The following is a 27232-nucleotide window of genomic DNA, read 5'->3' as shown; positions in this document are numbered from 1 at the left end:
TTATCAGAAAAATAAAATAGAAGCCTTTATTTGTTACATATACAATACAGCACAGTGAAATTCTGTCTTTGCATATCCCAACTTTGGAAGTTGGGGTCAGAGCACAGAGTCAACCATGACACAGCACCCCTGGAGCAGTAAAGGTTGAGGGCCTTGCTCAAAAGCCCAACTGGCAGTTTGGCAGTGCTGGGGCTTGATCCCCGATCAACAATCCAGAGCCTTAACCACTTGAGCCACCACTGCCCAAGCAATGAAAACTATTTGTTCTGGAGAAAACAAAACTTAAAGGAGATTAAGCCATTAAACTCAAGCTTCCGAGTTTTTAGGAACCATATCAGTAGTCTAACAATACCATTGCTTTTCCATAATACATGTTCATAACACAAATCAAAGCTGCTGTTATTCTCCCCATAAGGCTTTTGTTTTATTACCTCTTATAATTCATACAAGTCCTTAGGTCCATCTAGTAAATGTAGGTACGATAATTTGGCTAAAGTAACAAGTGAAAACCTGGTAAATCTGGTAAAGTGCCTTAGCAGCTAGATGAATATGTTATTCTTTTATACAGCAGAGATCTCAAAAGGCTTGCCGCATTTGCATTCAAGCGGGTTTTTAAACCAACAATTTTTGCAGTGTTGGGCACAGCAGTACCTGCACAAAATGAAAAGTTTAGTGTCTGAGCATGTGCAGCACACATGTTTAAGACTCTGTACATTATGGTGTCTTTGGCACTGATTAGAATCACAGGAAACATCATGGAAAACTCTGCAGGTGTGGCAAACAAACTCTGGCTGTGTGGATGCACAGCAATTGTGTAAAGGCATGGGCTTGGCCTGAGCTGGTTTTTCATTATTTTCAAGCAAGTATCTCACATTATGGCTAGACACCTTGCAGATCTGTAATTCATCACAAAAGTAATCGTGGGATTTGTTGCATGTGTGGCACAATACATAGCTTGTACCTTCTACCTTCAAACATGTATGTGGAATCACCTCTCTTTCTACTTGAGCTGGCTGTAACCTTCCTGTACTTTGCACATTATGGGTTATTTGGAAACACCTTTGAAGGTCCTCGCAATTTTCATCATGAATATAATGACAATCATGGCACACAAAGTAGATATCATTGCTAGTTTTGTTTGTACAGCTGTGTTGCTTCAGATTGTCTTTTGGTGGTTTTTCCCAGATTTGAATTTTTCCCCTTTCAGTCAGGGGTAGTACATTCATCATGTGCTCCTGTGCAAAAATGACCTTATGGCCTTTCTCTAAGCAGCTCCTTAAACAAGGACAATCCATACTATGAATTTCTCTGCACTCGAGGCACTGATTATGATGCAAGTCACATGAAGTTAAACAGTTACACACTATTTGTCCTTCCTTTGATGCACTTAGCTGGGCATAATGCGTTGGCATAAATTGTTTTTCATTTTCACACAAATTTAGATTCAAGCCAGTCTTCTGTTGTGTTGCATTGATATGATGGGTCAGGGATGAAATGGAGACATTCTGTGCCTTCTTTTCATTCCTCTGAATAAGGTTTGACTGAGAAATGCTACTGTGAAACATCTTATTTGTTAAAAAATCTTCACTGGGTGGAATATAAGGAAGACTGGGTGGTGAAGCCATGTGACCATGCTCTGCCGGGTTGTTGTCTGTGTACAGATCTAGAGCTGCATCTAGGGCTGGATCAGGCTCCAGCTTTCTCTTTGCACTGTCAAGCGCTACTTGAAAAGTGCAGCCAAGCTTTCTTTCGTGAATGAGTTGGAGCACACATTCCATGCGGTCACCCAAGGTGTGCACAGCAGTAAGCAGCAGCTGGCACTCTATACGCGCTGTGAAGAAAGCCCATGCTAGCTGGAGAAGGGTGTGTGAATGAACTGGTTTTGCAGTTAATCTCAGCTCCTCTACGTTGCTGCCTCCCGGGTGGTATCCGAGCAATGCAAACAGCTCTTTAGCTTGCTGTGCTGTCAGAGCAGGTTTGACGCAGTGAGTGAACATACCTGAGAACATCTAAAAAGAAGGAGGTTGGATTCCCTGCTTAAGCATAAATACGTTTGAACAAATTGTAAAATCAAGCTTTAATATCCCGTTTCACAAACAAACAAAATTAAAACAAATCAGCATACCTTCACCACCTTGTACTCCTTCCGCCATGGGCACAAATAAAGATTTAGTGCTGCAAGTTCTAGCACTTCAAACGCCTTAACCAGACTTTTCAGCCTATTTTGGCTCACTGTGTGATGTGATGCTCGGAGTGAGGTTTCTATCACCGCCAGAGTGTCTAACCCAAGCTGAGGGTGGATGTCTTGGCTACTGCATTCAGACAAACTTGTCTCAACTTCCTTACACAACTCTTCATCTTTACACACCAGATCCCAGTCGCCTTGTTGAAGTCGTCGTTCCAGGTTGGCCTTATAATCTTCCAAGTACCCGATCCCATTTTTCCAGTTTCCAGAACTCATCCTGACACAGAAAACAGGACACAGATCAGATATAGAAAACACCATAAAACTTTTTTTTTAAATTCATTTTGCTTTCAATCGTCGATGAAAACATGACTTATTTATATGGATTTTTAATACGTGACGTGTGAAAAAAGATAATAAATTTTTTACTATATTAAAATAACATAGTGAACTAAAAAAACCGTTAACATACATTTTTAAAATAAATACTCATAAAATGTTTTGGAAAAAACAAAAACAAAACCGTTAAAAGCAGCTAACAAAATTAGCTCAGTTTCATTTGTATGAACATTTAGCCTCAGGATTGATAAACAAAACCGAAAGCTGTTTATATCCGACAAAGACTGTGAGAAATAACAAACTACAACTCAGACGCTATTTATACACAACATCAGCCTTTTGTTTGGATAAAACAGAGACATTTTCCTACTTTCCTGTCAGTTGAATGTGAGACTTTTCTACAGCCGACAAAAAACTGAACTTTTTTAAATAATTTAAAGGCAGAATATGATCCATTTTGACCATATAATCATCCATAAAACTATTAACAACCTGTTATTTGTCCACCGTCCTCGAATTTACGGATTAAAGTAAAGTTATATTTAAAAAAAAAATAACTTTGAACAACAGCACGCCTTGTAAAATGACCGAAGCTGAAGTGAAATCAGAAAAACAAGTTTTTGACGCAACTTCCGGAAATGGAGTCACGTGGCACTTCGACCTTTGAGTGAATCACAAACGGTTCGGAATCGAGTAAAAAAAGTGTACTACAAAACTGTACTAAAAAAAGTGTACTCTCGGCTGGAATTAAAGATTTATTGTTGCTTAATTTAATTTTAAAGTGGAAATGATAATTCACTGCGATCAGCGCCGAAAATTACATAAAGTGTTTATGGAGTTCTGAGAGTCGAATCTTTCAAACGGATCTTTTTTCCTACTAGGAAATAAATTTCCCATTTCCCAATTATTAATAAATTGCATTAGAAGGTGCAATTTACACTCTTAAAAGACGTCGTTCTAGAAGTACGAATGTTCGATTATTATAAATATGTACAAAAAAAATGCCATTTTATTTTACACACAAAGAGTTTAATCTAATCTGTTATTTTTGCGTTATTAACGAGTTTGAGAGTTTGAAGTATAAAATTAACTTCTACCATCACCAAATATTAAAACTAGGAGCGGTATTACTACATTTATGCATGCCGTATTGGGTGACAAGAATAAAAAAAAATGTATGACATATTTCTAAATATGGTGCACCAGAGAAATTGTAAATGACATTTAGAATCAGAATCAGAATCAGAAAGAGCTTGAGATAGATTTTAAGTCTTTTCAAAGAAAGCAAACTTAATAGTACAGATGTGGTTTAAATAAATTTATAATTTATTTAAATAAATAAATAAATAAATAAATAAATCCATAAAAGAGATTTAAATTTTGAATTGAATTGCAAGGATGCAGCGTAAAAATAATTCCACCAGATGGCGCCAAAAACGCATAAAACTCATCTTTATTAATTGAATAATAAAAACCCACTGTCTTCAATATGAATTCAAACAAACTTTTATAATGTCATGCATTGCACATTCAAAAGGATTCGCCTCATTTTGTTTACGTATAGGAAGTTATTCCGCCGTGTTTGATTCTTATATGATGTGTTATATTATAATTAGTATAATTATATATATGATATATATATAAATAATGTGCCGCCCACATGGAGGCGTGGTTAGGATACCTGGAGGGTGGAACAGTTTACCCGCGATCTCTTTAAAACTCTGCATCTTCGCCTCTGATCATTCAACATCCAGACACTCACACAGTGAGATTTGTGAGTTTAAGTACAGAACAGGTGCTTGTTGTGTGCGCGTGCGTGTGTATGGAGATGTCGAACCGGGAGCGCGTGGTTCTGACCCTCGGTGGAACGGGGACTGTGGGCTCGGGTCTGGTGAAGGCACTTTTGGACAGAGGTAAGAACAAGCAAGGACCTGAAGTTGAATTCACACTCCACAGTAAACAAAATGAGTGTATCATATTTTAGCATTAAAGATTTTTAGAATTGCATTATTTATTTAGTCTTCTCTCATGACTAATGCAAGATTTGCAGAACTTCTTTGGCAGCTGATTTGATGCATTACTTCACTGATGAGTTGAAGTCCTCAGTGTGCAAACATAAGTTTGTTTGTTAATTGCTATGAAGTGTATTTGATTTGAAGCACCCTCTGCTGCTTCATAGTGTGTAAAAGATACCACACATAACGTTCCCTTTATTATTACAAAGGTTTTAAGGTTGCTGTGATCTCCAGAGACAAGAATAATCTAGAGAAGCTCAGAGGCTTTGTTTCGCCCTCCACCAAAGGCAACCTGACGACTCTGATAGGGAATGTTGGTGAGTCTTTCATCTTAAAAGTCTTTCTGTGAGCACACGTAGGACCTTTTTTCTCAGCGTGGATGGATTTTTTCAAACCAAAATTGCACCTCTGTCCAGGTTCAGAAGAGGAGGCTGAAGAAGCGAAGCAAACCCTCTTGAAGTCTGTGGGAAAGATTACAGATGTGGTTTCGTCTCTGGGCTTCAGTTGGTGGCAGCGAGGACCTCCACACACACAGCCACTCAAAGAACTCCAGTGGGTGAGAATACTTATGAGCTCTTTTTCAGAATGTCCAGACACTTGAGCAAACAGGGAAATGGAAATCATATAGTCAGGAATTGATTTATAGTGAGCTTTAATAACCAAAAATCAAGTCCCTAATTCATTCCTTTAAAAGCATTTGTAAGTAAGTATTGAATCTTTTTATAATTAACCTTTTATACACAATATATCCATCCTTGATAAAACCTGCCTCTGCTTTTTGGTGATTAGGTCATTGACACACTTCTGTTTAGCACATTTGTATCCTGGAAAACGTTCTTCCCCTTGGTGAGAGACGATCCCAATTGCACTTACACGTTTATTACAGGTGGGTGCCATTAATATACATATACCAAAGGAGTAAGAATCTGGGTTCGGTAGTATTTAATAGCTAACTGACATAAATGTATGTTGTAGAAAGGTACATTTAATCTGTACATGTTTGTTTTAAAATCACCTCTTTGAGCATTCACATATACTGTATTGGGCATTGTTTTCTCTCCTGCAGGGGGCATTGGGGAAAAGCTGCTGATGCCAGGCACAGGCTTCTTGACAGTGGGCTCAGCCAGCACTCTGGCATTTTGTCAGATTCTGCGAGAAGAGTACCCAGAGGTTCCTTGCAAACTTAATCAGGTCTGTTAAGCAGTCTCGCAGCTTCCCTCGTGAACTAATTATTAAATCTGGTAATGTCTGATTTCTGTGCTATTCCAACTGAAACTCTTTTTTTTGTTTTACATTGCAGGTGAAGATTAACACAGGTGTTGGAACCCCAGAACGCATGGGGCCAGGGTACCTAAATCATGTGGAGTTAGGTGAGGCTGTGGCCACACTGGTGGAAAGGAAGGAAAAATCTCACACTGTCTACACCATAAACTGCCCTGCTGACCTAAAAACTGTCATCCTGTAGCGATGAGGCTGATCTGTAGCATCCCTGAGCAATGTCATGAGTACCCTTCAGGCTACAGTATAAGAAATACAGCACATTAGTTATACTTTCTTATTGCATCCAGATTATTGTTGATTATTTGTGTTATTTAGTTTGCATGCCAATGAATACACAAAGCTTAAAAATTGCAAATGCTTTTCCACCGTATTTAGGTAAGACTAATACAATACACAGTAGAACTGCACAGCGTCTGCAGGGTGTAGCCATGTAAAAGTACGCTTGGTTTGAAAAAAGCCATGTGACTGAAGAAGCACAGAAAAAGACTACATGGTATTGTGAGAATGAAAAAAGAAGCAATATCTTGGACTGCACTCCAGCTTTATAGTTTAATCCAGGCTTCAGGTTGATGAGAAAGTGTTAGGATTGGAGGAGTGATCTGATCTCCCTTGCGTGACTCCCTGCACTGCTCGCAAATATTTTTCAGTCTACATCTGTTCTGCTTATGTGGTTCCATTTATCCTGTGCCACACTGGCTGAAAATAAACAGAAATGTAAGAGTAGAATGTCCAAGTGTCCCAATAAGAGAGATCTCATAGAAGGTAAATCATTTTTGTGTGTTTACAGTCATGGTGTAATTTACATGTATGCTTGAATCTGTATTTGTATATCCAATAAAAAAATTAAATCACAGGAGTGGTTCGTAACCAGTTAGGCTCACAAATTTCACCAGACCCAATTTCATCATTTCTGGTTTTTATCCCATTCTGTATACAAATTGTTGGCCATAAGAATACAAAAGTGATGCATCTGGCATTCCAAAGGCAGGGTTTGGATTGCGATAATAGGAAATGGCTGAAGCACATTAGCAGAAGACCATGTCATGACTTCTGCAGCATCATAATATCTGTTTGTATGTAGTAATTTATCTCCATGTCAACCCATTGTTTATCATCAATACTGAGAACAGAGCAACAGAACAGAGAGATATCCAAAAGTGCCTGGATTCTTCAAATCTACACTTGTTTGGTCTTGAAGGGGGTGAGTCACCTGTGCCTTATGAGGGTATGAGGGTGTGAGCTCTGCTTCTCTCATCTGGATACCATTAAAAATGGAATTCTTTGCTTTCTTTAAAATAAACAGGAACTGAAATATTGGAACAGATTTAAAAACTAAACATCATTCCGTGAAACACAACACCACCCTTTCATGAGACAGTGTGGTATTCACATCAGTTTCTGAAAAAATAATTATCAGAGACAAATTTTTATTATTGTGCTATATTGAAACCATACCCTAGGCGATTTGGTATCATATCCACTACAATCATTTTTAATGTGTCACTTGACTGTTAGCATACTTGAATGGACTGTATAATCTCATCAGGGGTCACAGAGAGCCAGTGAGTCAAGTCACGCTATGTACCGCTTTCATGATTCAAGGCAAGATTTCCAGGAAGTAGTGGTATTGCAGATTTGCAGATGTTTAATTTGCAAGGAAGATAAACTATTAATTCTACTTGGAAAAGGAAACAAAGCGTGGTGATGTGTGAGGCTTAAGCTTGTCTATGGCAAGCTTCAACTCCACCGTGAAATGTTACACGTGTTTATATTTAAAATATTTGCTGTGTATTAATTCTGGTGCAGTATGTTGCTCAGTGCGATCATTACTCCTGAAAGAAATGGTTGTCTGCCATGGTGATTAGCCAAACACAGGAGGACATTTGTAGTAGGTTCAATGGTATTATATTCTGAACAAAGTGATAAGTCCTAAAAACAAAGTGAAAACACTAAATTCCTAAAATGCGACAGATATGCTGAATTAACAGCATATTCTGTTTATATCATCATCTCATAGATCACCACCTAAGCATGATGGTATGGTTGGTATTGTTATGAACTTTAAAACTTTGGATCCTGATCTGTTTGGGCTGAGTGCACAGGTAAAGAGATGAGAGCTGGACAGAGTACCGAGTGCCCCAAAATTCTCCATATGTTAACATTTTTCAGCTAAATCAACATTTCCAACTATCGACTTTGACACAAACCCCAGCTGTAAAAAAAAAAAAAAAATCAGCATTGTAGTGGCAGAAGCTCATGCACCAATACTTCCAAGAAGACATCAATGTGCCTCCCAGGGTACCACTCTCAGAAGTTAACCAAATGGTATTGTGGGTTGGAAATTGTTGAAAATGTTGGAAATTATTAACCAAATTAAAGACAGACCAACACATCAATGAAAAAGTTTAAAATTTAAAAAGCCAACTCACGGCTTGCCATTGATGGATGAGATTGATTCCATTACATATTTATGGATGATTAGTCAGTCAAGAGTGGATTTTTCCAAGAGAGAGGCTATAATAGTTAACAACAGGCATGAGAGAGGGCATACCAGAGGTTACTGGCTACACCTCCCTCTGATGGCATGTTTTATCGAGTCTTACCTGGCATGAAAAATCTTGCTACATAGAAATCTGCTTCTTTATTCCTGGCACACAAAGCTGAAAATCAAGACATTTTCAGTAAAACAAAGTTGAACAACTTTTTGCCTTAACTGTGAGATAACTGATATGACAAACCGATAACGATTACTCATGTTTTTATTATTAGAAAATCCAAATCCTATCATACACTCCCATGCATGCTTTTCAACAAATTTACATTAAAGACCAACAGATGCAATACAACAAACATACAACAGACTGAATTGATGGCATCCAGTGATCCACATAAACTACAACACATACATATTTATATTAGATATTTGTTATTTTAGGTTAGATACATATTTACATTAGATACACGGTATAGCAGTGCCAGGATTTCACATTAATACACCAACAGGTTTTTCTACAGTTTGCATGATTGTAATGAGTCTAAAATACACTGATGCCTCAAAGTGTCATATTAAAAAAAAAAAAATGTATAAAATCTAAACCTTCTAGTGGAAAGTGAATGTTGGCAAAACTATGAAATTTACCCTTTCAAAACCTCTTTCGATACATTTTTTTTTTGAAATGTTGAAAAAAGAAAACACTTTTTTTGTACAATAGTAAATATCAGGAACTTTAGTAAAACATTTTAAAGCAGTAGTACAGTAAACATGACCATAAATATAATTGGCTGTACAAACAATATAGAACAAGAATGTTGGGGTGGGGGGTAGTGCAATTTAATAATGTACTAAAAGAACCTTGAAGATAATATCCAGGAAAAGTAATATCCAGTATTGTTTAAATATGCAGTCCAGGACCATGTGTTCAGCTTCTCAGAGTGCTGATACAGGTCACCTACCATAAACCCCGGGAAAAAAAAAAAAAAGAAAAGAAAAAAAAGGAGAAGAAGAAATAAAAATTAATGTGTCTGGAACATCTCTCATAACATTCTTCTTTCAAGATCAGATGTGACTATAGTAGTCAGTCCCACCTGCAATGCCTTGGGAGAACATCATTGCACACAGGTCCCAAAAACAGTTAGTTGGATTCTATTTGCCTAAAACATGCTCAGTTGCATTAACTATACTGTGCCAAAAGTGAACAGACCCCCTTGTTTTTCCTCTTTGAAATAATAGGTAAGTTTTTCCTTCAAGGTTTACGCAATGCTAAAACAAACTTAAACAGCAAAATTTAAGGGAAAAAAGTTAGTCATAACCATCTCTTTACAAATGAATGTCCAGGAGTCACAGATATTTATGCCATTACACTTCTTGAGAAAATATCTATACTAACCTGGGTAAATGCACATGGTTATATAGTGTTTTAGCTTTCTATTCAGTCACAGTAAAGCACTTCAAACAACTACATTATGAGGTAAACAAAACGGGATGAAGAAACAATAAAATTAAGCACGCTATTTGATTTCATTTTCCCACTAAATGAGATATACACCCGAAACAATTCCCTCATAACGTCAACCTGATTCCACTCCTCTGACCCGAGACCATTTGGGACGTAACTCTGCAACACAGAAGGATTCAGAGTTCTCATGCTTTTGAGGCTGGAAAGCTCAGTGTGTGTGACCTCTCCTATGGTCTGTGCTGAATGGAAGATGGGTGTTTAATTTTGCAGCTCTGATGAGGAAGATTGAGAAGTTCATGCGCTGGACCAAGGGACTAGGAAGAAAAGCAGGCAGTCTGCAAAATATGCATCTCCTTACCACTGTGTAAACACAAAAAACAACTTAGTCACACAAGCAATTCAGAGAACAGATGATTTACAGTGACAGGATACACAATCAAAAATTATAATAATGTTTTGTATTTAGAGAGTGCATAAAAAATGATGCATCTAAATGTGTGTGTATGTATAAATGTTGAGTTCTATACTACAGAAAAAGCTACATTTTAATGCAGCATATGATGGTTTTATACAAATAAAAAATATTTTTTTGGAAAATTGTTGTGGTATCAATACATGCCATTATAAGAAAATACCCAAGTTTATAGTGGTTTACATCACAACACCAGTAAACACACAAAATACTAAAGTTATGACTAAAACACGCACACTACAAGAGCTTGAGAAGAGAGCTTTTTTAAAAGCTAAATAAAAGAGCACTTTAAGGTTACACAACTGAGCCGTTACAGCTTTTATTAACATTTTGTGTGTTTCTAGGGAGAACTCAGGCAACACCAACTTGCCTGCCCCTTGTCCTGTATTCCACAGAACACAGCATTACATGCTTGGAACATAATAAGAAAAAAAATAAATAAAAAAGTAATTATGTGACATAAAATGCTCTGCATTTATATATATATAAAAAAAAAACAATTTTGTGACAATAGAGCTTAAATTAAATTTTGCTTTCAATAACTTGTATGAGTGTGCACCATCCACACCTACTGTGACTCAGTGTACAGTGTATTTAAGGAAGGAGTTGTGCAGTGTTTCTTACCTGACTCAGGTGGGTTTGGCAGTCAGCTGCAAAGCTTCACCCAAGTGCAGTGACTCCACATAACTCAGTGCACTTTGCATTGAAGTTAAACAGTATCCCTCCTCTCCAATAAGATACCTGAGGAAAGAATTTACAAACCCTTTATAACTGATCCAACATCTTATGGGGGGGGTGTTGAACAACTATACTAGTACAACATTAACATACATGGCACACAATCTATTAGGGCAGTTGGTTGAGTAATGATATCATAAAATAAATGGAGGCATTTTAAATAAGTCTAGCGGCAATTGAACCGTCACTGCTAGGCAAAATGCTAAGACCAGGAACAAATGTCAAACTTGTAATTTAAATTGACAAAATGTGTACTAATAATTAAAGTCTCATGTGTCTTCTCTAGCATACAGCACACCGAGTTTCAACTGCTCTGTCCTCAGATATTCCTAAACCACGAAGTTACACAAACATTTTGAGGAATTTTATTTGTATTTTATAGAAAGGGAAAAAGGCAAACCAGAGTGTGACGGAAATTCCCTCATCACTGCCAATCTAACCAGGCTGTAAAAAGGGGTGGCTATTACGCAGATAAACAGAGCTGTGGTCACGGAAGGCACGCAATAGCACCCTAGCACCCAAGAGAAGGGGCAAGATTTTCATCCAAGAGAACGAGGAAGCAGGAGCTAACGTTGTGGGATTGAATACTATTGCAATTTGCAAATCAACAGCATTAAGGGTGAAATTCATATACTAATTCCAATTAGTGAAATATACTGTATAATTGCCTTTGTCCACCAATTTGCTATTGTTAAATCTGCTTTCATATTATCTGGTCATACTGCACATTTCAGACTAGAGAAGGATGAGTGGGTGCTGAGTTTCTGGGACTCACCCCTCATGGATGAACTCTTCCAGTGCAGCACATTCAGAGACTAGTTGAGGGAGTTCACTGCGCAAAGCCACATATGACAAAATAGGCAACAGATCATCTGCTCCACTGTAAGAGAGAATAAATTAAAAAACAAAAAATCAGATAAATCAGAATCTAAGATGAACAGTAATACTTAATTCTTCCTCATGTATACGAACTATCAAAAGCCACTATCATGCTTGATATTTCAGATGGTGCATAATACAAATCCCTCAGAGTCACCACTCGCAAATTACTCTAAGCATTCACATGCTCTAAGGGTCACAGAGTGCTTGCGTGAGAAAGTACCTGGGTGTCCCCTTTCTTGCTGGCCCAGAGGACACCGGATATCTTTCAAGCTAAGCAAGAGTGTGGTGGACATAGCAACAAAGCTTCACATTGTGGAGCCATGCCAAAATAGCTGTAGTTCCAGACTTATAGAAATATTTCTCAATTTCTATTAACATCCACATTCAGTTTCAGGTCATGTCTGAATGACTAAATGTGGTGATAATTTGAAGTTTCTCTTGGATCATTCAGGAATAGTTGAACTTTGCAGAGTATAATGGTTTTGCCAAAACATAAAAGGGTGTATCCATGTACCAAAAATCCTACTGACATTTAAGATGGGGAACAAATAATGAAAATTTCACAGCTTAGTGAAAAGATCCCAAGGGAAGCGAATAAAAAATGTGAAGGGTAGGATATTATTTTGGTCAAAACCTCGACATCACAATCTAAGATCAATTCAGACAATGCACCATGAGTTTCCCTCTTCATTTTAATGACAACAGAAAGGAGACAATGCAGCAAAGAACAAGGGTATGTAGGAACAACTAATGTTCAAGAGGAAAAATTAAAGCTGTTTAAATGAATGTTAGTATGGTAATAAAGAGACAAAAAGAAATGAGACAATACAATAGAACAAGAACGGGTTGGAATACTTTAATTGTTCCTGTGCAGACATGCATGAGCAAATTCCATAACAGTCAGGCACACACTAAACCAAAATAAGGTCAGCAAACTACTCCAATACCTGCTGCCACTTAAAAACCATATTCATCATTACAACTACTATCCAGCACCAAAATCGCCTAAAAATCGCCAAAATGACCTTTTAGGAGTTTTCAATGAACCATTGATTTAAAGCAGCACACAAACACACACTTCTTAAACAATGAATCCAAATCAGACACTAAATTTTGGAAATCTGCAAAAGGCCCTTTTCCACAGCCAACTAGGGAAATTCCACAGTGGGTAAAAAAAAAAAAAAAAAACCTCAGTTAGGGTTAGAAGATGGAAAAGAAAAAAAAAAGCGTTTGAAGCATTGACCACTCTATTGTCCGGTCTGTATTGGAAATAAAAGCATACACTCCCAATTCATATTCATTTAGAATTTGACTCAGTTTATACATGTTAGACACGAATGTTTTAAATAATCGAGGAAATATGTACACTCATGGTCTACTAGGAACATCTGTACACCTGCTCATTTAAGCCAATCATGTTACAGCAGTGCAAAATATCATGCACTTACAGAACAAGAGCTTTCATTAATGTTCATCCAAAATGGGGGAAAAAAATGGGCTGGTACAAGTATTTCAGAAACTCCTGAGATATTCACAGACAACAGTTACTCAAGCTCATAGAGAATGGTTAAACAAGCAAAGATGATGTCACCTTTAATACTCTTTCAAAAACTGATTAAATAGCCTCGAACCTTAGGCAAACTATTTCAGTTATACTTGAATTCTCCTTTTTTCCCCCTGACAGGTAATTGACTAACCTTCCGGCCATTCTTCAGAGAGCGCTTTGTCACTTTCCGTGACACCATGTGGAAGCTGGAGCACGGTCCAGACAGCACGACCCACATAGCACGCTAACCATTTCAGAGCATCCCGCTGAGGGCCTAGGGCTGAGACAGCCCTCCTGCTATGCTTAACCTCTGTGGGGTCTGATGAATTCTGACAGACTGCCAAAAGGATATGCAGGAGGTCGCATACTCAATTATAAAACTTCTACACTAACTTCCTCACATCCATTTCCAACTTTTGTTTTAAAGTAAGCTGAGCACCTACTAGTAAACAAGCCAAACTTGTCCTACTTACATGGCTGCTGTTTTGGGTGATGGATCGTTGTCTTGAAGAAGACGGTAATGCTCAGCGCATGCACAAATGAGTCTTAATGTTCTCACTGAAATGGAAAAACAACAACAAAAGAGTTTTAACGTTTTTAATTCAACGCTTGCTTGAAGTGGGACACAATAAGAATCATTAGATAAGTTAATTACTTATTTACTACTATTCATTTAATAGTTTCAGGGGATCTCACCTATGCATTCTAGCTTCTTTTGAGGACAACAACCTTTACACAGCAGTTTTATTTCCTGCACTGCAGACTCATATGGGTAGGAACCCTGCAAAACAGCAGTGTCTTTGGGGAATAGTTTGTCTGCTACACCAACATCAGCAGGTGAGACATTCTGGTACAGGAGAACACTGCTCTCAAAAGCCAGCTCTCGATCTCGGTACACCTTCCTAAAGCATTCATAAATAGAACCTAATTACGGTGCTGCACAAGTACAGAAAAACTGAAGAATAAATTAGAAAACGTTATTCATACAACAGGATCTATGATATTTACATTACCAAAACCTGGTATGTTTATACTGACATGTTCTCAATAGTGTTTTGCATTTAAAAGGCTACAAATGACCTTTATTGCAATGGGCCAGATCAGTTTTTCAACCCTTGTCCTGCTGTAGCCCATCCTGCAGTAACCAGAACTGTAGTATTTTGCTCTAAAAACTTTAACTGAGGAAGGGCTGGTATTTAACTGATTATCTGAAACAGGAATGTTAAAAATGGGAAAACACTAATATGTGAGGAACCTGAGATGCTTCAAGAAGAGACCTATGGTGGGTGGCGGCTCTGGGTGGATTGGGGTTCAAGCCCCAGCACTGCCAAGCTGACCCTTGAGCAGGGTCCTTATCCCTACCTGCTCCAGGGACACTATCATAACTGCCCCTGCTCTCTGATCCCAACCTCCTCAGTTGGGATATGCGAAGAAAACAAATTCCACTGTGCTGTATTGTATATGTAGCGATAAAAAGGCTTCCATGCCCCAATTCATTCAAATGAAATTCGAAGCGACTTCGTTTGCTTTTAGCTTAAGAGCACCATCTATTGTTTAGACTGAGCAAACACACAAATTAAAACTGGTAAATATTTAAAAGCTACTTGCAAAAATAATGTAGCCCTTTTAGACCATTATCTGAAAGATTTGCTTTCTTTTCCAACTCCTGTATACTTTATTGAAATTGTGCTCTTGGCATAGATGGTATTTATTTCTTCAGCAGACCAGTGTGCCGCTCCTTATTGCAAATGCATTATAATTTCAAAAGAAACATTTCAAGACCAGGCAAGTTCCCTTAAAGAACCTAAATGAACCTACTAGATTGAACTTATTCCACTTGACTGCTGGAGTGCACCCAATTCCCCCGTTTTAGTGTCTTCTCTGCTACAACTCGCTGGAGCAAGTGACTTGCCAATTTTCTTGTTTGCAAAATGCTGTCTAAACCCATGCATACTCTATGTGTTAGGCAACAGCTGTAGTTGCTTTATAATTATGTTGTATTAAACCTTGAATACTGTATTTAGTTATTTAAGTTTATTTAGGGGGGGGGGGGGGGGGTAAGTAATGTCCATGGACTAATCTACCTAAAAAAGTATTAGTGCAACATCTGCTAATGATCAATATTTAAAATCCCTCTGTAGTACCACTAAATCTAACTAATGAATATTTACTCTCTGCAAGATCATATGCTACAAAAACAAAATACCTAAAGAGTGCCAGTAGAGGGCCCCATATTGGGGTGAAGAAGACCTCCTCTATGCATGCTACACACTGGTCTTTGGCGCTTGCTGTGTTGAGACATTCAAATGAAAGCAGACACAGGGAGAGCAGACGATCTAAAGCAGAGAAAGACTAAAGCATTAATTAAGTAATTCATCACAGAATCATTTCAGCAGCTGTAGTGGGTCATGTTATTGTCCTTATTTAAACGTATGCATGCTTGCTCACCAATTGCGTTGTGAATGTCTTTGACGGTAGCTTTCAGGTGTTCTTTTAAAGCACGCTCCTCCAGGTCCTGAATGTGAGTTGTCATGTCACTTTGGGTCAATTCAAAGGTCATATCAGAGACTGTGTCATCTGCACAAGCTGAAGCCCAGTCCAGCTGGGTCATATACTGCTCAAGATCCTCAAAGGAGTTCTCCCGATCTGGAGGGACTGGGGTCGGAATCTCTTCTGAATCCATTTTGAATGCTGTATTGTTAGCATTGAGGTCGGGGAGTGGTGAGAGCGAGATGGAGGCATCGGACAGGCTGTGAATTAAGCTAGGCTTGAGCTGACTTGGAGGACTATGAGGGAGCAGCAGGCTCTGTGCACTGTGTGAAGGTTTTAAAGACACAGAGTGGCCAGGTTTTGGGCTTGAAGGAACAGTCTGGCTTATTATGGGGTATAGCCTGTTATACACTTGATACTGGAGCTTCTTCAATAGCTTCACAACAGGATGTTCTGGGCAGCTTGAAAATGAGAAATTGATCAATTTTGGCCAAGATAAATAAATGACATTAAAAATATTCTAAACATTCAATATAATAAATAATAAAGCTAATTTTTTTTTTAAAGACTACGTATTTTTGCTCTAAACATATTTAGCATATCTGAGCTTTTCATACCCAAGAAGATAGGTCACCAAGCCTGAAACCAAAGTTGCATCATTTGGATTCCTCTTCAGGCTAGCTTTCCATACTTTAGGCCAATCCTGAAGAACCAAACATCATTTAAAAAATTGGTCTGTATCAAAAAAAAAAATTAATTACCTTATTTAAACACCACACAGTTATTCTTATTCAGAGAATTCTACAAGTAATTACCATATACACTCACATGATCTTGTTCATATTCCAATATATTTGCATACAGAACACGCTGCTCCTGCTCCTCGGGTGTCAACATCACAGAAGAAGAAAACTTCCTGTAATGAAAATCATACATATCACAATCTTAGTTATTATAGCAAATAGGAAAGGAAAAACATTAGCAAAATTTGCAAAGAGCAGCACTATTTTTGATGTTCAAGTAAAAAGGGTGATTTAGAAATAAAAGCAAGCAGGTGATTTTTTTTATTAGGTCTTTATTCAATAGAAAGTTTGCAAGATAAACAAAAAGATGGCATGCTCCCAATAACTTTTAGTACAAATCATATAAAAGGTGAGCTTACAGTGTTTAACATTTCTGCTTATTATTTAAAATTAATACCAATGTTACTGAGAGCACAGAGGGGCATAATGTTTAAACAGACATTAAACAGTTTACCAAATGCGTGATATTGCTGGAAAAATAGCGGATTTACGATATTCTACCTTAATTTTCTAATCAAATTAAAGCCAAATCATATGCATTTATGTAGATAATTTAGCTGAAGACAGCTCATAGAATCACAGATTGCTTACAGGGCTCAAGAAAAGAGATCAGAAAGAGAAAAACTCTCAAAGTTCAGACTTTTATTAACCCCACTGGTTTTATTAATAAAGCAATGACAAAAGAATGTTTTAAGTTGAAGTCCATGCCACCAGTCAAAAGTGGTAACATGAAGAATCACCATGAAACCTAACCACTGTCTTTACTATAAGCATGAACTAATCGCTACCCATAATTCAGTAATATTAATTTCTTATGCAGACCTTTTATTAGCAGGTGATTTTATAAGGTGTTTCCAAGGTGAAAGAGAGTTACCTGTTGGCCTGCTCCTGTAGCCTGAGTCGTCTCTCTTCCATCTTCCTTTGGAGCTATAGCTATTCAGGAAAACTACAGTTAATGTGACAAATTCAGACAAACTTTATATTTATGGTGTCCTACAGTGTTTCTTAGCACACAAATCAGGCTGTTGAAGCTTCTGAAACAAATAAAGACTACATGTGCTTTTCAGACTTAATTTCTTCCTTTTGATTATTTTGTGTCCTTATAGTCCCATATTTGTATAGTGCATTTTATCTGCACCAATTCAAATAACTTAAATTTCACTTTAGAACAAAATAGTGGTGTTTATAAACCCTATTGATGAGATGCCGATGTCCTCCTTCCAACAATTCAATGTGTATTGCTTTTTGTCCTGTGAATTCACACATCTGGGCATATCAAATAAAGAAACAGTTACATGCTACACAAATCAAATGTAAATAATATGGCTAAATTATTGTTCTTTTGGAAGTGCTGTAATTGTCAGAATACCTGAATGAATCGCAGGAGAGAATGTATGTAGTCTAACATACAGGCAAACAAGGATCATAAATAAATTTATCAAAATGGTTTCATATTGCCGTGCAGCCCCAGGACACAACAACAACAAAAATTAAAAACAGCCACACTGTCTCAGAAATGTATGAAATTCTTTATCGTTGTAATGCTGAACTTAAATCCTCTCGTATAAAATAGCTGTATTTATATTTGGATCTGTCGGCAGTCTGACATGTACATACAAAAGGATACAGCATCTTGTCTGGCTCTGGCTATAATCAGGTTCTCCATCATTTGTCTCTGAAGCGAAAGAGTCTGTTTTGTGAGGAAAAAAAAGAACTACCATTAGAAACAGATAATTTCAGCAGTCCACAAAGATCATGTAATATGTTTTATTTTTCTTAAGGCCAGACAGTTTCAGCAAAAACAAAACAAAAAACACCAGAGTGTAAAAATCTCAGACCAGGGGATTGCAGTCTGGGATTCAGATGTGTACCCAACAGAGCAAATTGAACCTTCACAACATACTCAAGCAGAAACAATCAATGTACGGGATGAAAGAAAAAAAAAAAAAACAGACTTCCGTCAGACTTCAGAGACTTATTTTGTGAACATTATTTTTCAGATTCTCGGTTAAGGCATCATGATATTTAAAAAAACAAAAAGGAAAGACTTTCACTGATTCCGTCCTGCCCGTTTCCCTTTCTGTTTTAAGTAATGAAGTTTCAACATGTTTTTTTTTAATGGTGGAAAGGATTATTTATTTATTCTCTGCTTAAAATTCATAGAGGTTTTATCTGCTCAGAGTCGGTGCACTAGTCATAAGCAGTAGGTTTAAAAAACAAGAACTATGAACCATCAAAAAAAAAAAAACAGCAGACACTATATTATTAAATGATTTATCACTTAGGGTTGGTTAGACACCATGTTGTTGCCAAACTGTCATGTTTCTGCTTATGCAGACTTTGGTAAGCAATTTATTTTATGTTCGGGTTTTTTTTGTTGTTGTTGAATACCAATATACTAGATTAGTAATGTTGACAAAATAAATCAATGTTTGAAACCTGATTTAGTGACTTCTGGACTAAGCTCAGAAAATAGCTTCAACCTTGTGCTTGCTTATGGAGGCCCATCTCTGTAACTATTTAAAACATTACTAACCCTTTGTATCTATGAGTATTCACAATGATAAATAGGCACAAATGTCTATATTCTTTATACAAATGAACTGTAACGCTTCACTGTTTATAGGCTCAGTTAAGCTACCTATCTATTAGCCGTGCTATGGAAAAGAGGTCGAACTAACTTAGCTAAATAAGCCCACTTAGGCTAATTAATTAGCACAAATAAGCCGGAGATTGAACTGAAAATAATGAAATATTACCTTCATAAACATTTTGAATTTTTTCCAGTATGTTGGGAGACCCAAAGGAGTTTGTCCGCCTCGTCGAAACATTTTTCTGATGCTTTGGTTCGAAACTTAAGTTGCAATAAAGCTTAACTACATTAATATCAAGTAAAACTCAAGACTAACTGAACACCAGTCTGAACGGAATGACACACTTCACCAACACACACCACTAATTTGTTGATCTGCCCACTGAGTGAATCAACGGCTGAATCGATTCTAAAGCTAAGGCGTCACCTGAGAGGTGACTCGCGCGCTCATTACCATAAAAAACAATCAGGCCCGTGACCTCGCGTTGACATGGTTACAAAAGCACAAGGCTAGCACACTGCTAGTAGATAGTATGCTAAACAGGACCCATGATTTTACTTATTTGTTGCGTCTCTACTCCTTTACTCTTGGTCGATCGGGTTGAAAATTACATTAGGATCGAATATCTCCCCCTCCTAGTTAATTAACCCCCTAAGTGAAGCCTGATTGTTGTGAAATTTCTTTAGACTAGATCAGGTCGGACGACATCGTTTTTAAAAACTATATTTTTTATATAAGAAGAATAATATTGTCTTCAGACGTGTCGAAAATGAGACACTTTACACTCGCACCGCAAATGAATCGATTCCGACAGAACGCTTGAAAAAAATGATTCCTAGCCGTTGTTTTTTTAAAATCGTGAATTTACCACCGAGCCAATCACGACACAGAGCGCATCTGCAAGAGCCATTCAGAACACAGAACACAACTCCACGGACCAATCACAACACAGCTACAAGAATATTCGCGCATTTACCCGCATTTATCTACATGCTATTCTTGAACTGACAAGACACAACAAACACTGTCAGCTGATTTGGAGGTAATGGGGTCAGGATGCAAACAAACCGCAGACACATCACCGTTTTAAAGTAAATAATACGTTTATGTAAAACATACAAACAGGCTAATTAATAACTACACTAAATGGACAAAAGTTTGTGAACACCATTCCACCCTTGTTTTGTTTTTTCCCAGTACTGTTACCCAAAAAAAGGTAAACACTCAATTGTCTAAAATGTCTTTTTATGCTGTAGACATGGTTTGCAATGGCTGATGTGTAAAAAGTCAAATTTCCTTCTCATGACATCAGTGCCTGACTTAAATATTGTTATTGAAGCCGAATGAGCAAATGAATACAGCCAAAAAAAAAGCCAACCCAGAAGAGTGGAGGCTGTTATAACAGCAAAGGGGGACCCATATTAATGTCCATGATATTGGTGTCCAACTACCTCTGTGCATATACTATATATCATATTACTATATAGGTGGAGGATCTGCTATTATACTGATCCTCCCCCTTCTACTGGAGTGAAAAAACCTATAGCACGCTAGATGGCATTGCAAAATAAAAAACTTTATCCATGATCATTCCAAAACAATCTCAAACCACCTTTCTACATTGAGAGCTAAGTTATATTTAACATAAGAGTTTTTTTTTAAATCAGGGATGGGTGGGGGATTTTGACATAACAGGATATCATGTTTGGATTTGTGTACAAATGACTTATGGTATAAGTCAGTTATACCAAGCAGCTGAGCATACTCTAAAAGTGGGTATGAAATTGAGGGTGAGGACAAAAATGAATGTGAAAAGTGTTAAATTAATCAGACACCTCTAAAAGAGAACAAAAAGGAGACTGGAAAGGGAACTGCTTGAGAAGATATATTTACCAGAGATGTTTTCTGTGTGGCTTGGCCGGGGGCAAGTCTTGCCAGACGTGCCTCATAAGTAGCTTTTAGTTTCTGGTTCAGACATGAAGCTTCCTCAATAGGTGTTAATTCTCTGTAACACAAAATTTGGGTTGTGAGACAATTATATTATCTTTCTTATTTGTTCTTCCACTAATGTGAGAGAGTAACATGCCTTCTCTTGTGAATCAGCATTCTTCCCTCAATTTTTATAATAGTGGGTATGAACTTCTTAATCATTCTTTTTAGCTTCAACAACTAATTTATAGTGGTCAGGGTCACAGTGGATCCTGTGCCTAACCCAGGAAAACATTCCATGATGTGCTACAAAAACTGAATGGGAAGCCAGCCTTTGGAGAACCAAAGAACCCAGAGGAAACCCAGACAGAGGGAGAACATGTGAAACTGAGAATTATACATTCATATTTAATATCAAATAACACTTTAAAAAAAAAAAAACATAAAAAAACCCCCACAATGACACTGATAATTTCTCAAGTTTTGGGAATTTCTGATGCCATGTGGATAAAAGTAAGGGCTGATCTTCATGACATTTGGAATGATATCAAACAGCACTTTCTTCACAGACATGCTGCATGGATCTATCCTCTATCAAAAATCCGATAAACACAACAAATCAATTTCTCAGGTCAATAGACAGAGCAAATATCCCAGGGACAGATCTGTGCAGTGTTCTAGACCAATAAATAAAAATAGCTAAACAGACTTAAAGGTCTCATGATGATAGCGGATGTCCATATCATAACTCTGAGATATGAATTTTTCTTTTCTTCATTGAAGGTCCTTGCACATACATTTACACACAGCACACACCTAAACATGTAGAGATTGCACCACAGATAGGATTTTGATCTGTTCTCAGAAAGATTATAAAGGGATGAAAATAAAGAAACCATTTAAAATACACCAAATACTGAGCCAAATGTTGCCACTTTCTGAAATTAGAGGGTTTTTTTTCAGTGTAAATAAAAAGTATGTATATTAAAAAATATATATAAAATAAATATATTTTAAAAACTATTTAGTAATAAACGTTAATCACTGAAAATGTGTTAAAATATTATTTCTCAAAATGTATATAAATTCACAAGAAAGCATACTGTGACAATCACAATATTATATTGTTACATTGGCCAGCCTGAAAAAAATATCTAATAAAACATTACTGTATTACAAGTGATGTTGAATTAAGGCTTGATAAAATAATAAATATACATACGTATCATGATGTTCTGAAGTTTGAAAAAACCCAGTGATAACGTTACCTGTACGGTCATGCAGGTGCTATCCTGTTATGTATTTTCTTGCAAATAATCAAAAGAAACCAATTTTTGAAGAAAATGCACTGCCTTCTGACACAAAAATTAAAGGCTTATTAACTTAGAACTACACCAAAACATTAAAAACCTATTCCATCAAAATAAAGAAAAAGGTCTATTGAAAACAACAATAACAACAGTGACCTTTCAAGGGTGTGGGCAGAATCATGGGCAGTAACTGGCAACAGTAGTGTTAATTTCATCACCTATTTTTAATTTAGTCTTAGTCTTGTGCCAAATGTCCTTGTTAGTTTTAGTCATATTTAGTCATTAACATATCTTCTTTTGTTAGTCAAGTTTTAGTCGACTAAAAGTCTTTTAATTTTAGTCTAGTTTTAGTAAAAAAAGTGTTTCACATATGTTTCACTCGAACTTGACGGCACATCACATTTTTTACTTTATTGATACTGCTTTTAATCATAATGCAAAGACCGGTCATCGGGACATAAGCTGTCATGTACAATAAAAGAGCCTGCGCAGCGACAGGAAATATAATTTAACACAAAAAGCCTGCCTAGACGGTGGACTTGTGCTCAGGATATTTTTTTTTTTTTTTGAGCGGCGTGTGGACGAATTCCTTCTACGCACACACTAAACAGCGCGAAGCCGCGAACTCGTTCTGAATATTTTATAGGCGTAACAGCTGATGAAAAAGCAGAGACAATTGTAGACGAAAATGAAGAGAGGTTTTATCTTAGTTTTTATTTTATACAAAACATTTTCGTCTCGTCTTTTTAGTTTCTGGTTTTTGGACAGTGGTGCAGTCTTGTCATCGTCTCGTCTTAGTCATGAAAAAAAGGTTGTTGACGAACATATTTCGTCTCGTCTGACGAAATTAACACTAGGCAACAGAACCCTGTATAAGATTCTTTAGAGATATTTCACTGAGATTATGAAACCTTTATCAAGTGAGCACATTTGCTCTACATATTGTATGTTATATAACAACTGTGCCCCTGCATTGACCCCTGAAAAAATGTAGCGTAATAAGTTGGGGGATCAATAATTCTTGAAAGTATGATTAGACAAAATTTGAGATCAATAAGTAATGGTCTTGCTTAACTTAATAAGCTGTGACAAGAAGTTAGGTGAAAACATTATGTGAAGACATGTGAGATACATAAATGTTTTGGGTAACATTTTTAATTTAATTTAATTTAATTTTCACTTCACTGTTATGTTGTGTTGCACATCAATGTACGCTATGTGACATTTTAAGGTACCCTAGAAAAGTAAGATAAAATGTTATAGTTGATGGTCAACAGGCCCACACAGGGACTCTGCACCCCAACGATTGTTTCGTGGAACAGTTATGAAGCAATAAGTGACTCACTTTTTGTCTTGTGACTCCACAACATGTAGCTTTTGGAATAGCTCGGGGGGCAGGAAAGGGCAGTCCTCCCCCTTACCTTCTGGGAACACTCTGTGATGTTGAGAGTTCTCCTCAATCAGGTATAATTTACTCATGTCCACCGTTGCTGTATTGAAAGTCCCTGAACGAGAAAAACAAGAAATACACTTGAATTTTCATTGAATTTGAATTTCATTTACACAAATCAGATTTGCAAAGAATCATGCTCACCTGAGGCTTGGGTAATGGTTTGAGGGATTATCTGTGTAAGTGAGGATTCCTGGACTGGGGTTGTAGAAGAATTAGGAGGAAAGGTTTCACTTCTCTTGCTTATAAAGGACTTTATTCTTTCTAGGCACTGTTCAGCCAACTTTACCATCTTCTCCACTTCCTCCATCTCTCCAACAGCTGCCAAACAATTCAGAGAAAAATATACAACAAAACACTATAAACTGGTGGAATCTGACTGAAATACGCTAAGACTTCAAAAAACAAATGAAATAAACATCTTAAACAGGATTAATGGATCACGGTCAATGGTGACATAATTGAATTAATGGTGTTGGGTAAAATTTCAAATAAAATCCCTCCAAACTCATATTAAGTGGTTAAGCCATGTCCTTTCTGATATGTGAAATGATTAATGACCGCTTGTCTGTTTGGTTGTCCGAAAAGCTGCAGGATATGAGAAAAAAACCCCCAAAAGAAATCCTTCTCCATTACTGGCTGTATTTGTATTTTAGTAGAAAACTAAAAATTAACCCATTCAAGTTCCTTCTATAAAAAAAAAAAATCCTATTTCTCTATCATACCAACACAGAACTGTTTCTTTTGCATCTATGTACAATGTGCCCTTCCCTCTGAGCAAATATTTTACTGCTTGTATAAAAAATAAAGTACTGTGACTTTAAAACCACTAACTCCACCTTTACATGCTGCATCTTGAAGTAGGGTATGAGAGATGTAGCTGACACTCCTCAAGTATTCACAGTAAGCTTCCTAAAAGAAGAAGCAGAAGCAGAAGGGGAAGAAGAAGAAGAAGAAGAAGAAATAATTAGATTCCTCAAACACATGATTATGACAGTGTAAGGATGACAGAAACTAATTTATATAATGGGACAAATCTGTATGGTCCTTTACATAATGATTCTACCTAATCACACCAGCCACATCCTCACAAACTGCTTAGCTCGGCATTTTCAGTGGTATTTATTATATATATATATATATATATATATATATATATATATATATATATATATATATAGTAAAGTCCAACAACATGCAGACATTATTACAGGTCGAGAGCTATCAGACTTGAGTACTATTTAGTACGATATGTTATTTTGATGTCTGTAATCGGACATTAGATACCTTATGTTTATTACCCGAATCCAGTTGAATAGCCACTTTTACTAGTCTCATAGCATTTTGAAGCGGTCTCTGACTAATGTCACTGGCACTGGCCATTGTACATCATAATAATAATAATTTTAAACTAGTGATCTAAAAGCAAAAGCCCAATATCCACAGCCAGTAAACAAACCGTTGAACGAAGCAACTATATCAACAAACGAGACCGGAAGTACGTCTTTCCAAAATAAAAGTCGTCTTTCGTCTTATAGATGAACATAAAAATGATAATATTTAAATAACTGTTAAACACCTTAATTTAAATTCTTCATCGTTCAGCCTTTATCACATGAATTTATTTCGTTTCAAATTTACTATTTTATGACTGAGCTGTGCAGTCGAATACATCTATATTATTAGAAAGTTTTACCCCTTAGACTTAGACATGGTTTTTTACCCATTAGAATAAGACATGGTTTTTTACCCCTTAGATTAAGACATGGTTTTGTAAGAACATACACAGAACCTTGAAGTGGAGTTACTTGCTCTATTTCAATATACTTTTTAACAAGCCAAGCTAGCTGACTTGTTCCCACAATCCTTAACCTGGGCCCTTAGGGGCAACAATTACTTTGCTAGCTCATGTGAAGTTTGTTGTATGACCGGATCAAGGTCATGAGTTCACATAGAAGAGGTAGACTTCATCAGCAGAACTTGCTCATAGATTGTTGTGATTGGACACGTCAAAAGATGTTAATACTATTTGTTTATATGTGTAAGCCTGAGAAACATTTATAAAATACTGTGACAAGTGCTGCATTTCATGTAGTAAACGATGATAGTGTAACCTCATTTACTTTGCTAGATAGATAGCAAGGCATATGTTTGTTTAGGAAATGGTTTTATCTGTCATATCAAAGTTCAAATGAAGGCACAGAAACTTTGATACCTTTGTCAGCAAGTACCTACTTGTTTGACTTAGGTGTTATGCACTTCCATGTTGTGAGTGGAAGTTGATTTGGGCAAGTTAGAAAGAGTATTGACACACTGAAGTGGTTAAGGTGTTGGGCTACTGACCAGAAGGTCATGAGTTTGGTCTACCAATCCCAGGTCTACCAGGCTGCTGAGCAAGGCCTTTAACCCTAAATTACTCAGTTGTAGAAATTGAAAGAAATCGTAAGTCACTCTGGTTAAGGGTGTCTGCTAAATGCCGTAAATGTATGCAGCTTGGAGCTTTGATTACAAATGCTTTGTCACTGTTTATCAACTAGTGAAAAAATTGTTTGAAAAGATAAATTGAACTTCAGTGAAATTCGTATCACATGCATGTATACGTGCCATAAAAGTGGGCTGCTGATAAGACCTGTCTTTAACAAGTCCAGACAGGCCAGTTTTTGAGTTTATGTATTGGAATAAAGGGGGAATAAAAATCTATATGTTATTACAACATAAAGTATTCAAACCCATTGACAGAACATGAGAGACTCAGGACAGGTTTATATTTATGTTGTTTCAAAAATATGAGGGAGTTCAACACAGGAAACAGGAGTGAGGTAAGAAATCTTGGGTTTGTCAAACAGTCCTAAATGTAAACATATTGTGACTGAGCCCTGGGACAAGTATGAAAGAGTGTTTATTAATACAGCAACAGTTCAGAAAATCTGTTTGATAAATCCTTCACCAAATCTATCACTTTTTGTGTTCTTTGTCACTACTGAACCAGTTTGTTGTTAATATCACATCACCACCAGATGGCGCACATACAAAAGAAATTGAGAAATATTTGCCTTTTTGAACTGTAGTGGAATGATTGCAGCAGGGGTAGCATGAGATTCATAGGCCTATTAATCTGAACTATGTGCCTTTGGAGTAAACTATATATATGTCCATATACGGTATATTCAGGTATTTATTTTCTGTACTGAAATGCAAATGCAGTGTTTCACTGCATAGTCTGCATTATGAAACAGAATTTT

The 27232-nt window shown here is 36.9% G+C and overlaps 3 protein-coding genes across 4 annotated transcripts; 1 reads left to right on the top strand and 2 right to left on the bottom strand.

The window, feature by feature from the left end:
- Positions 1-12: 12 nt before the first annotated feature.
- spata2l (spermatogenesis associated 2-like) lies at positions 13-3154 on the bottom strand. The gene is made up of 3 exons (XM_060878176.1): positions 3017-3154; positions 2126-2462; positions 13-2009 (listed from the first exon to the last, which is right to left on the bottom strand). The coding sequence occupies exons 2-3, from the start codon at positions 2459-2461 to the stop codon at positions 561-563; spliced, it is 1785 nt and encodes a 594-aa protein (XP_060734159.1). The 5' UTR covers position 2462; positions 3017-3154; the 3' UTR covers positions 13-560.
- Positions 3155-4257: 1103 nt separating this feature from the next.
- Positions 4258-6673, top strand: si:dkey-238o13.4 (uncharacterized protein LOC560780 homolog). Its single transcript, XM_060878649.1, has 6 exons — positions 4258-4437; positions 4749-4856; positions 4956-5095; positions 5329-5425; positions 5606-5730; positions 5840-6673. Exons 1-6 carry the CDS (start codon positions 4347-4349, stop codon positions 6002-6004), a joined length of 726 nt encoding a protein of 241 aa, XP_060734632.1. The 5' UTR covers positions 4258-4346; the 3' UTR covers positions 6005-6673.
- Positions 6674-8561: 1888 nt separating this feature from the next.
- Positions 8562-25473, bottom strand: vps9d1 (VPS9 domain containing 1). Of its 2 annotated transcripts, none has more exons than XM_060878174.1 (16): positions 25278-25473; positions 24830-24902; positions 24135-24311; positions 23886-24045; positions 21195-21306; positions 18335-18397; positions 17582-17634; positions 16733-16820; positions 16522-16607; positions 15863-16365; positions 15621-15750; positions 14111-14316; positions 13888-13972; positions 11762-11866; positions 10873-10989; positions 8562-10136 (listed from the first exon to the last, which is right to left on the bottom strand). In XM_060878174.1, the coding sequence occupies exons 1-15, from the start codon at positions 25371-25373 to the stop codon at positions 10878-10880; spliced, it is 2049 nt and encodes a 682-aa protein (XP_060734157.1). In that variant the 5' UTR covers positions 25374-25473; the 3' UTR covers positions 8562-10136; positions 10873-10877. The 2 variants fall into 2 exon arrangements, with proteins under 2 accessions (XP_060734157.1, XP_060734158.1); XM_060878175.1 differs by having other exon boundaries at positions 25292-25412.
- Between the last annotated feature and the right edge of the window lie 1759 nt (positions 25474-27232).

Source organism: Tachysurus vachellii, chromosome 9 (assembly GCF_030014155.1).
Source record: "Tachysurus vachellii isolate PV-2020 chromosome 9, HZAU_Pvac_v1, whole genome shotgun sequence".
In the NCBI taxonomy this organism is placed as follows: Eukaryota; Metazoa; Chordata; class Actinopteri; order Siluriformes; family Bagridae; genus Tachysurus; species Tachysurus vachellii.
The sequence above is the reverse complement of the archived record's forward strand: the minus strand, read 5'-3'. Positions and strand labels throughout refer to the sequence as shown.